The 12,262-nt window shown below is 47.3% G+C and overlaps 1 protein-coding gene across 4 annotated transcripts; it reads left to right on the forward strand.

The window, feature by feature from the left end:
- The first annotated feature begins 65 nt into the window (after positions 1–65).
- Positions 66–11,883, forward strand: LOC122393920 (NADH dehydrogenase [ubiquinone] 1 beta subcomplex subunit 7-like). 4 transcript variants are annotated; one of them, XM_043390396.1, is made up of 5 exons: positions 66–128; positions 1,432–1,468; positions 4,012–4,183; positions 4,701–4,869; positions 11,693–11,883. In XM_043390396.1, the coding sequence occupies exons 3-5, from the start codon at positions 4,072–4,074 to the stop codon at positions 11,799–11,801; spliced, it is 390 nt and encodes a 129-aa protein (XP_043246331.1). In that variant the 5' UTR covers positions 66–128; positions 1,432–1,468; positions 4,012–4,071; the 3' UTR covers positions 11,802–11,883. The 4 variants fall into 4 exon arrangements, with proteins under 4 accessions (XP_043246331.1, XP_043246329.1, XP_043246332.1 ...); XM_043390394.1 differs by having other exon boundaries at positions 85–132; XM_043390397.1 differs by having other exon boundaries at positions 106–146.
- Positions 11,884–12,262: the final 379 nt, after the last annotated feature.

Genomic DNA, 12,262 nt, shown 5'->3' on the forward strand with positions numbered 1-12,262 from the left:
CCTTTAATAAATAAAATCTAACTTTGCATGAAAAACTAAAATGAAAAAGCACAGGAAAACGATTCTGATTGAACAGAACATTTCAAGTCAGGTTTATTTTCTTATGCATTATTCTTCTGGGACTTTACGTAGGTATATGCCGTGAGGTGACGTTTGTTATAATTTACAAAAACTATTTAAATTGCCACACTCAGTTTCCCACCAATGGTTGTTTTGAACCCAATATAACCAATGAGGTACATTTTATTGTTTGTGTCAGGCAAACTGCTGATATCCAAGCCAAAGAAAGACCCCCCAGCAAATCGATGTCTCGCTTTTTGGCCAAGTTATAGCGAAAAAATTGTTCAAAAATGATTACGTCAAATTTTTTAACTCAATTTTTAGCGATTCTAGACCACGTAGGGCAAAACAAAGACCACCATTGAACTCCCCGTGATGGGCTGCATCGAATCGATAGGTACCCATTTAATGCAAAAATATCAACTTTGAAATTTAACCTAATTTGACCTGACCTTGACCTGACCTTGACCTGACCTGGACCAAAACGTGACCTAAGCTGGCTCCAAAGGGTGCCTGACCCACATAATCGCATTTGTCATGTAAAATGGACCATAAAACATGTATTACACGATACTTTCATATTGTGACCCCCAGTGACCTGACCTCTGTGACCTGACCTGGTATCAGTGACCTCAAATAGCAAAATATGTGTTTGAAGAACATTTCCCCATCAGTGATTTTCAATTAAATGCATTTTACTCGATTTTAGAACGCATTTCTTGAAATGCCTGTAAACGCTGAAAATTCGACCTTTGACCTGACTTGTGACGTCATCGGTTTGATCAAGGTCAATAAAATTGGGTCACAAGGTAGTTCCTTGATAGGGCTATCCAACACCGTTTGGCGTTTGCTGCTTGTCGCTAGGTTGCGTGGTTCTTGAGATCTTAGGGGGGGCAAATTGCCCCCCCCCCCAATAGGGCTCGTTGCTCGGCAGAGCCCAACGGGGCGCGGGTTAAGCACATTAACTAACATGCTTATCTATGCCATTAATGCTAAAAAGTTTGTTAACAAAGAACAAGGAGACTGGATAAAAAGCAAGTAGAACAGGATTGCTTTTCTAAGTTCTTCCAAATTGACGAGAGAGAGCACAAGATGCTATATGGATATGGTACTTAAGACTTAAGAGTTAAGTATGATACCTTTCGTTGCACCAGGCATTACTCATTTTGTGTATCCTCTTCCCATTTGCACCACTGCTAGCTGCAGGGCCCATGGCACAGCTGCCCAGCTGTGTTGATAGCTCTCCAGCTTCCTTGTGTCATGTGTGCATGTGCCTGATGCTTTGTACAGTGTATGAGTAGTATGTCATTCAATTCCAGGACATATCGATATTGGGAATATTGCTTGACATGCCTTTCAATTCCATTCCAGGACATATCGGGAACATCGCTTGAAGTAACATCACCAGGTAAAAGACAATTATCCAAGATTCTGGAGCACTGAACTTTGATCATCATACTTAACTGCATGTTAAAAATCTGAGTTTCTCTTGAGACGACCCAGCGAACAAATGTCTCCTGGACATACATAATCGCACGCTAGATTACAGATCATGGGCAGGACCTCGGCCTAGTAAGCCGCTCAGTCTTCTCGAGCCCGGTGTTTACAATGCCAGCTGTCTCACTTGGGTACAGTCCACTTCAGGTGGAAGCTCAACGGCTAGGAGCGCGAAGATCAACCAGCCCAGTCGGCACCCTAGTCCCAGTCGTCCAAGGGCTTTCGCAAATGTCAACCTTAGGTGCTCTGTCATCTGTGCCGGCTGGCCTCGGTAACATTACGCACCCTTCAGTCATCACCTCGGGCTTATGATTCGAACGTGGAGTGTAGCGATTGAAGGTTGAATCTCGTCGTTTTGCCCCGAAATTCTTAAATCTTAAATCGCTCGTTTGCGCCGAAATTTCTTAATCCATCTGTGCGAAGGAATAATGCCGGACGCTGCGACGAAACTTCGGTCCAATCCGCACCTTACGCCGGACTTGTCGACTTTAACTTGGATTTTTTTTCCAGTCTAGTTCGTCCCTTTCCAAGTCGGGGCCTTTTTCATAACGTGGACGGCCAGGGGGTGCGAGTTACGACCCCCTGGCGATTGGCGTCTATGGCACTTATAAACACCAAATTTACAGGGCAGGTGGACCCGTAGGAAAGCATATTAAATCTGTGCAAATCTGGTGATAAGGTTAATATTTAGAGGGAGTTTGGGTGGTATAAATGTGAAAATTTCGCTAAAACATGTCAAACATTTTTTGCTGATAACTTTTGATCTAGTAAAGGTAGGTAGTGCAAAATAAAAGCGCCATTGAACTCAGTATGTCAATGCGCATCAAATGCTTTACTTTTCACAAGTTTAAGAGAACTTTTTTGTTCCCTAAGCGATAAGTTCTGGATCAAGGGCAAATGGTTGTTTTAAAGGTTCGATTGAGCTACTTTGCCTTGGCTACTGTAGGCTTTTAGGCCTTAGGCTGTTTGGTTGGTACTAGTTTTGTCAGGGTGTCTAGTCTATGATACATATAAAGAGCGGACACGTTGCCCAATTTTTACCTTTATGACCGGCATGGCTTATGTACCATGTAGTGCCTTTATTTGAGATACCATTTCTTCTTGGGACAACTGTAAATAATATCGATACTTAATACCGATCTGACGCTGCAAACGGAGAACGGAGTTGAGGCTGGTGTCTTATGTTTCTGAAGGCACTTTTCCAGCTTTCAACTGCTTTACCGTGATACACGACAACCATTGTTCTGGAGACCTAATATGTTGAAAGCTGTTGTGTCTTAGAGCTAATGATAGATCGAGTAGCGCAGTATTTGTGTTCTGGCTGCTGAATGAAAAAGTCAATTTTCAACAATGGAATCAGGGATGCGGAGCCGTGGAAATTTCAGACGGCTCCGGCTCCGGAGAAAAATCGGCTCCGGCTCCGGGTGAAATGTCATGGCGGCTCCGGCGGCTCCGGCTCCGGCTCCAGCTCCAGTACTCAGTACATCCCCTATGCAATTAAATACGGATGGAACAAAAAAGACAATGAGATTGGTACACGTTGCTTCTGTATTTGCATAACAAGGCTATTTTGAATACCACATGTACTGTCACTGCCTTGTACTGTCAAACCGAACTAGGTACGTCAATCATTTTTCCTCTTTAAAAAAAAAAAAACAGGAGCCGTAGTCGCCCCCTTTTTTGACGGCTCCGGCTCCGGCTCCGCACCCCTGATTGGAATATCTGACCAGATGTGCCTATGTTAAACAGTCTCACTAAAGCCCAATGTCTCAACTACACTAGACCTCAAATTCCTATGTTCTAACCTTCATGATGCACATATCTTTCTCTTCCATGCCTCAAACTCCCTGTTTCGGGCTAGACGCTCACCTTTATCCGACATGAGTAGCTCCATAGGGCTTTGCTCCAGCTCATTGTTCAGTGCACACGTGCAGTGGGGTGACTGTTAGCGGGACTGGGTGGCCTGTCGTCCGTCATGACGGGCTCAGTCTTGGCGGTGGAACAGGGTGGCCGCCCAGACCAATGTCCTCCCCCAATTCCTATCATCATTCCGGCTCGAAATGGTCTCATTTGACCGAGAAGGCCTAACCCCACCAACCACCAAACATCGATCAAAAATCAAACCAACTATTGCCGTAGATACATGAGCAGGTTTATATGCATCACAAACATATTTAGCACTGAGCTTTGCATATCAATTGCATTGCAATTGCAATGCAAAGCTTAGTGCTATGTCTGTTTGTGATTAAAAAGCGTTAATCCTTTTGTAATGTGGATTTACTTTGCTCTTACCTATCTGCATTAAATTGCAGCTCGTTATAAGTTATGTATGTAAGGCATCTACATATGTCTATTGTCTACCATCTGTAAAAAGTGACTATTTTTATATCTATAAGCTCTGCTCTCGTGCACTCGGTACCGTCTAACATCATTGTTTCCCGACTCGGTCGCCAGGTGGTGCATCCATCGATCGTTTGTATTCTGAGGGCGAGCGGAGCTCGGACGGGCAGCACCATGGGTCACTGGGTGTCACGCTACTACACGGACCCCAACTACTCGCCGGATCACACCCAGCCGTCCAAGTTCGAGCCCGGCTTCGGCTTCCAGGGCGAGCGGAAGGAGAGGGGTAAGTTGGGGACGACTACCGCCAGGGGGACGGGTTCTGTCGGGGAAGCCGAGCTTAGGCGACTTTCAGCTGCCCCGATTATGGGCATTGCATAGTGAGGTGATCACGTGCTTGGTTGTGAACTGACGTATTGTGTGGAATGGTGGAGGTAGGACTGGGTGCACGGAGCAGCATAGGTTAATTCAGGTTGTAGTTGTAGTTCTGAACTCCCATATAGATGTCGTCTCCGTCAAGAAGCGGCACATTCCCGACTGAGGCTGCTCTTAAAACGTTGTCACCATGCGTAGCGAACATCGTGCTGGCGAAATTCACCAAGGTTTCAGTATAACATTAAACGTTCCGGAGCTCATCGTACGCAACGGATATGGGTCTCCTGAACATATCCCTACCCTCTGCCATTTATAAGCCCTAACCTATGTAACCTGGCTGACCTAGGACCCTATGACCCAGCTGACCTCTTACCCTGCTGACCTCTGACCTGGCTGACCTCTGAACCCCGCTGACCTCGCTCCGTCAGAAATGATTGCCACTGAGGAGGAGATGTCCAGCGCCAAGCTGCACCCTCGGGACCGCGACTACTGCGCCCACAAGCTGATCGCCTTCAACGCCTGCAAGCGCAAGGAGTGGCCGCTCGCCTACAAGTGCGCGCACGAAAAGCACGAACTGATGAACTGCCAGTACGAGGAGTGAGTATCGCACGGGCGGGGTAGGCGTGCCAGGCGTTAATGGCTTATGGCGTATGCCCCTTGTAACGATGGCAAACTTGTTAATTATGCTTAGATGCTTCAGACATTGGTGCTTTCACGATGAAAACCTGGCGCATTAATATCTTGATCACTCTAAATTCATGCGAGAACATATCACTAAACACGGTACAGTCTTACATAAACTGTGGTTCCTTTACCTAGGCATGTTGCTAAGACGGATTAATTCCCATCTTGCGCTTGTTTTAACGGTTATGGGTGCGACACGACCACGGAGAATTAGTTGTGTCATTGACCGTTTCAATCGCTTAGCCCTCCTGAAAGGATGTCATACCTTGTACCTCAGTGTATTCTCCCCCGACTTATGTTGGTGTCACTGCCCTCCGATGATGACCTGCGGTCATTGGCATGGACCACCCTGGCGCGTGTAAAAATGACAGCCGAAATACCGAACACCGGTTATGGCGTGTACACTTTTGTATATTTTTGCATGTTCTGTTAGATCTCACGAGATCTCATGAATTTTGAGATCAGGACCTTGCGCAACATCATCCGGTTAGGGCTAGTGCAAAATGCGCAACTTCCTTCTCTCAGGAATGCGTGCTGCGTTTATGAAACACGAACCAGTGTCGTTTTTATTTAAAAGGTTACAGCTGCGTGTAAGAAATGAAAGCCGTTCTTCGGTATAATCGTCTTCATGCAAGTATGGCGTCGTATTTCGCACACAGACCGGTATTTAGGTAGTATTTCTCTCTGCCTCATCCGAGAGCTCAGATGTTCTTGTTTCTCCCCGTGATTTTTCGCCAGCGTGATATGTCCTGTAGGCGATGTTTCGTCAAAGTCCGGACAGAACATGCCGTTTGGCTGGTTTTCAACAAAAAAGAAATCGTCTTCAATTTGCTGATTAACTATGAGAAGTTTATGAACTGTGAAGTGTTGTTCTTTTTACATTCAACTTTTTGTCGTGTACGGGGACCCGCAGTTGCTACTGTACAGCGACCCTGAGTAAATTGTCCCAGCACCCTCACAGGGAACAACGATAAGCTGTCAGAGGGCACGCACAGAAAACCTCAGCTGCTCTTGTACAGGGACCGGCAGTCGATATCAATGTTATCGGTTGTTACTGGACAGGACAGACGGCTAAAGTTGGGGTTCGTGTACAGTAGCAACTGCGAGCGAGCAATCCCGTACGAGCTCATAATGTAATTTTGATAGCTATCTTGGATTTCTGCTAAAACAATTTTATTTTCTCTTGACGATCGGGGCTGAAGAGTGATCCTCTTTGCTCTCAGTTCAAGAAAACTAAGTTATCTGGTTGGACCCTTTTCCAGTGGTTGACCTTGGTAGGAGGGTATCGGCGGGTCCGAATATGCGCACAATCTAGACGTCAACCTAGCTGTAAGCACCTGTAAGCCGCAAAGTCAACTGTGGTTGACATTGAGGAGCGCGTGTTTTCAATCACCACGATCGCGCGCGAGTTGATTGCGGAGATAGGCTACCGACACTGGTACCTCAGCGACCCTGATCTTGGCGCTCTTTTGTACGTCACTCGTCTACGAGCATATTCACCATCGTGCTATCGCCGATAACGCACTATACCCAAGGCAATGAAGCATACCAGCTTAGAAACAGACATACCAACATACGAAAGGTTTCAAAATCGTGCTTGCAACCGCAATACGTTACGACTTGTTTTCTGACAAATCAAACGCTGAAAACAAAACCGGGCTTTGCGGTCAGGTGTGGAGTCAGAGTGTCAGATAGGAAGTTATTGAGCACATGTTTGGCGTTCGTATATTTTAATTTGGGTCTTATTTTAATTCATTAACTTGCCATCTCTGCGAATATCGTATATTGCGGGTCACTGCAGGTCGCAGTGGCGGACACTACGTCTCTCGTCCAACGCGGCCTCGGAGCGGCGCAGTATCAAAATTTCCACACTCTCCGTCTAACGGCGAATTTTGCCACACATGGAGTCGCTGCTCGGCACGAATCCGACCCACCTTCCCATGAGACTGGTCACCGACAAAACTGCACGCCGACGTGCGGAAGGACTTGCGGAACCGAGATAGAAAGTGGCGCAGCGACTGCCGGCGCCCGGCGCCGGTCCGGTTCGTTGCGATACGGCCACGAGACGCGCCGCTCGTTGCTCCATCGGCCGGTGCGCGGCATTCTCGGCGGTGGTTTGTCTCATTTCGGGCTTTGTCTGCAATATTGGGACGTGCTGATTCGGCTCCCGCTGGGAGCGGTGATTGCGCCAGCGGCAGAGACTGCTGTCCGGGCTGAGGTGCGCCGTCCACGGTGGCTAAAACGAACGGACGCGGGAAATGAACGAACGTGGTTTGGGCTACTTTTCTGCGGGACTTACGTTTCAAAATTCGGTTTGGTAGAGCGACTTTTCTGTGAGCTCAATTATACAAACTCGGTAGCTTTTAATGAACCGTGATTTTTGTCACTGTTGTACTAATGCTACAAAACGACGACCTGCCATCGTCATAGTCACATATGCTCAACATGTTGAATGTTGAAGGATGCTATAGGAAGTGGTACTAGTTCACTGTCTTGACCTTGGTCCCGCATTTGCCACTTTTCTAATTGACCTAGATAACATAGTCATGGGCGAAAAAATGACGCGGCTATTTGTAGGTATCATCTGAGATGCCTTTTTTCTGCTCAGCAGTTGAAGCGATATACATCTGTGGGAAGCAGGGATGCGGAGCCGGAGCCGGAGTCGGAGCCGGAGCCGCCGGAGCCGGCATATTTTGCCCGGAGCCGGAGCCGGAGCCGGAGCCGTGAAACAATATAGCCCGGAGCCGGAGCCGGAGCCGGAGCCGCCAAAAAAGGGGGCGACTCCGGCTCCTTTTTATTTTTTGAAGAGGAAAAAAATAATTGACCTAGCTCGGTTTGACAGTACAATGCAGTAAAACATATGGTACTATTGGTCTCAGGATAAGGGCCCAGGCGACCTGTAGTTTTGATGCGGTGAATACCCTCACCCTCGCCACAACTCGAGTGGGGGTGGCGCTGGCTGGGAGGAGGGGTGCACTCGGCCCGAGTTGTGGCGAGGGTAAGGGTATCCATCGCATCAAAACTACAGGTCGCCTGGGCCCTTATCTTGAGACCAATAGTACGTCATGGGCCATCAAGTGAATGAAAAAAGCCGAATATCCCCAGTATCCCACAGTACGCAATCAACTTCCTGTCTGCTCCTCCCCCCCCCCCCCCCACACACACGTCTACTGCATCCCCAGAACATGAGGACCGGTCATCAGGTGACGGCCATTGTTTTGAAGCCAGTGCAGTGGACTGCGACTCCCAGCAACGTCTCTTTTTCTTCCACCCGTATTAAATTGATTGCATAGGGGATGTACTGAGTCGGAGCCGGAGCCGCCGGAGCCGGACCATTTTACTCGGAGCCGGAGCCGGAGCCGGAGCCGCCATAGCATTTCACCCGGAGCTGGAGCCGGAGCCGGAGCCGATTTTTTCTCCGGAGCCGGAGCCGGAGCCGGAGCCGTCTGAAATTTCCACGGCTCCGCATCCCTGGTGGGAAGTTTTCCCTTTGTTGCGCTATTGAAATCTGACTATGGCGCAGGAACGTGTCAGTTATCACTGAGAATCCGCCTGTCCATCTCCTGCTCACTGAAAAATGGATCGTCCGCCAGTTTTAAGCCGTTGGCAGCGATATAACTGATATAACAGTACCGTGAGTAAAAATCGTCTGTTATCTTCAGAGCGATCGCATGCCCCATGAGTCCATCTCCCAGCTTGCCCTAGTTTTTCGGACGAGTAATTTCACAGCACTCGGGACTTCTGGATCTATGGCAGCCACAAATATGTTGCATTTGATGCTGAAACTGGCAGCATACGCATTGCATATCATAGCACACTTGGAACGTTTATACACATTTGGTATACAAGATACAGCCTATGCTACGCTAGGCGACATTGCTAGGTCAGCGTCTACAATCTTTAGGGGAAACTGACACTGCGCAATGTACGAGGTGTGTTCAAAAAGTTCTCGGCCCGACCATGAAGGAGCAGAGATACGACGTCGACTTATTAGACAAAAAAAAAAATGTTCATTTATTCAAATAACCAGCGGTAAGACAAAAACATTTCGCGCAGCGCTTCGCGAGAAGCCCCAGGGTCTCCATAGCCAAGTGGGTTTTGGGCTCATCTGGCACGTGCAAGACGGCTGCTTTCGTCTCCTTCCTGTCAGCAAAGTTGCCACTGCTAAGCAATTTCCTTATGTTGGGGAAGAGGTGGCAACCAGAGGGTGCAAGGTACGGAGAAAAAAGTGGCTGTGACAACAACTCGAAGCCACAGCTCACTGCTTCGCTGATCGTCACCCTGCTCATGTGTGCTGGTGCGTGGTCCTGGATCAGGCGCACACTTTTAGTCAGCTTCCCTAGTCTCTCCTCGATATCTGCTGCTCGCAACTATTATCGAAGGGAGGTGTAGTAATCATCATCAGTTGTGCGCCTCTGTTTTAGAAAAATGAGCAGAGCCCCGTCAGCATCCCAAAATGCAACCACTGTCACCTTGGCGACTGACTTAAACACGTCGCACACATTTGGTGGCCTTTACTCTGTTCATTCCTCATTTCACTCCAACGCATCTAGAATCCATTTACAATGTCGTGGTTTCACTTTCCCAGTCCCCGGGATTTCATTTGCTTCCCGTTAGATAGCTGTCCTGGTCATTGCTGTGATGCAGATTTCCTGATGAGTGTGACATTTGCGTCCCTGTTCAGTTACTTTTTATCCGGTCTTGCAAGTGCTACATCCGCTTAAATGTTAAGCCTGTAACTGAAACCACCAATCAGCTCTCCCAATAGGGGCGTTCCACGACAAATCGACAAGTGCCCTGCACCCTCATATTTTATTTTTTGCTTAAAATTGGTCTAATGGGTTGTGATGGGTGGGGATTGGGGAAGCCAGCTGTGGCAAGGATTTTTTTCTTCGAACAACGGTTTTCGAGATATAGCCTCGGGCAATTCCTGGAGTTCGCGCTGCAGCCCTATGTTTGGCGGCCTATAACTCAGAAACTATTGTTTTTTACGATAAAAACTTTATATGGTTCAACTCACAATCAACCAACAAACATTTTGGCTATCTCGGATTTTCAATTTTTGAAAATTTTGATCACGTGACCTTTTGTCCTATTTTTCGAAGAGTGACCTTGACATTTTCCCCACTGAAAGTTGCAATTTTGTCTGATGACGATTAAAGCCTTATCAATTGTCTTTCATATGCGATAATAAAAAAGTGGTTATCGCCCTGCGTTGACCTCAGGTCAGGTCATTTTTATGACCTGTCCATTATTACGAGCGGGAGCGACAGCGAGATCTCGAGAATAAAGCAAGATAGCGACAAGCAGTAAACGGTAAAGGGTACACACGGATAAGGTCTATAATTTTTACTGAGGTCATTTTCAGGTCAGGTCAAAGATGACGTCACAGGAACTAAAAGGAAGTCAAAATAGCGGCACTATACATATATATGAAGTTTTTCTCGAATAACTTTCAAGGTATCCCACCTAGGAACAAACTAATAGCACCATCGTGATCCTCTCGTCGATCCGCATCGAAACATATGTATGTTGACCTCGAAAGGTCGAAAGGTCAAAAGTTGACCTTAGATCACGTGACCTAAGATGACGTCACAGGAGCTCGAAAGGTCGAAAGGTCAAAAGTTGACCTTAGATCACGTGACCTAAGGTCAACTTTTGACCTTTCGACCTTTCGAGGTCAAAATACATATGTTTCGATGCGGATCGACGAGAGGATCACGATGGTGCTATTAGTTTGTTCCTAGCTGGGATACCTTGAAAGTTATTCGAGAAAAACTTCATATATATGTATAGTGCCGCTATTTTGACTTCCTTTTAGCTCCTGTGACGTCATCTTTGACCTGACCTGAAAATGACCTCAGTAAAAATTATAGACCTTATCCGTGTGTACCCTTTACCGTTGACCGCTTGTCGCTATCTTAATCTTTTCTCGAGATCTCGCTGTCGCTCCTGCTCGTAATAATGGACAGGTCATAAAAATGACCTGACCTGATGTCAACGCAGGGCGATAACCACTTTTTTATTATCGCATATGAATGACACTTGATAAGGCTTCAATCGTCATCAGACAAAATTGCAACTTTCAGTGGGGAAAATATCAAGATCACTCTTCGAAAAATAGGACAAAAGGTCATGTGATCAAAATTTTCAAAAATTGAAAATCCGAGATAGCCAAAATGTTTGTTGGTTGATTGTGTGTTGAACCATATAAAGTTTTTATCGTAAAAAACCAATAGTTTCTGAGTTATAGGCCGCCAAACATAGGGCTGCAGCGCGAATTCCAGGAATTGCCCGAGGCTATATCTCAGAAACCGTTGTTCGAAGAAAAAAATCCTTGCCACAGCTGGCTTCCCCGCCCATCACAACCCCTAACACCAGTTTTCAACGAAGAATAAAATATGAGGGTGCAAATTTAATTTTTTATTTGTCGATTTGTCGTGGAACGCCCCAATAGTTGCACAGTCCGTTATAACATCTGCCCTCCGTTTTAACTTTCGGGCTCCGTCCCAACCTCTGCCATCGTTCCAACATTTTCTCCCCGTGGTAAACTCTTGATGTCCCGCCCAATGTTTACTTCTAATGCTCTCCTTTCTAGCACTTGCTCTCCATTCAAACCTCTGCTTTCCGCCCCCAATCCCCAATCCCCCTCTTAACGTCTGTGCTTTCTTACCTCTCCCTCATGAAGTGCCCAATAGCCACCGGCTCCGTTCTAACCTCCTGTTCTCTCCCTCAGCTACATGATCCGTATGCGCGAGTATGAGCGTGAACGGCGGCTGCTGCAGCGTCAGAAGAGACTGGATGAGAAGGAACGGCGGCTAGCGGCCGAGGAGCTGGCGGCCTGAGCGCGCGCTCGTGAGTGTCCGAGTCTAGCCGTGTTTTGTACAGCGCCCCTGTTGATGTGTAAATAGATATGGTATAGTGGTACTCGCTGGTCTCTGAGGTGAGAAGGGAAGCTGATGGGAGGGTGCTGGGGACCCACGTGCCCTCAATTATAGCCTTGTGGGTCGTAACGATGGCGTTACTATTGGTCTTCAGGTAATGAGGAAATACTCTGAAATGGGCTGTTCCTGATTTATTGCGTACTTGGGTCGATTATTATTGCATTTTTGAAGTGGCTTGTCCGCCGCTCTGGCATTCAGGGAGTGGCTTCGAAACTACCGGCTTGCAAGCGGTGGCCTTGGCGAGATCCAACACCAGTTTATGATTGCGAGTTGCTACCAGAAGTGCCGGTTTTACTTTCAGTTGGGTCCCATCCCGCTCCCGGCGGGCACAAGGCCGTCTGCAGGGCCTGTCATTAGGTGAT

This window comes from Amphibalanus amphitrite, unplaced genomic scaffold (assembly GCF_019059575.1).
Source record: "Amphibalanus amphitrite isolate SeventyFive unplaced genomic scaffold, NRLGWU_Aamphi_draft 000562F_arrow, whole genome shotgun sequence".
Lineage (NCBI taxonomy): Eukaryota > Metazoa > Arthropoda > Thecostraca > Balanomorpha > Balanidae > Amphibalanus > Amphibalanus amphitrite.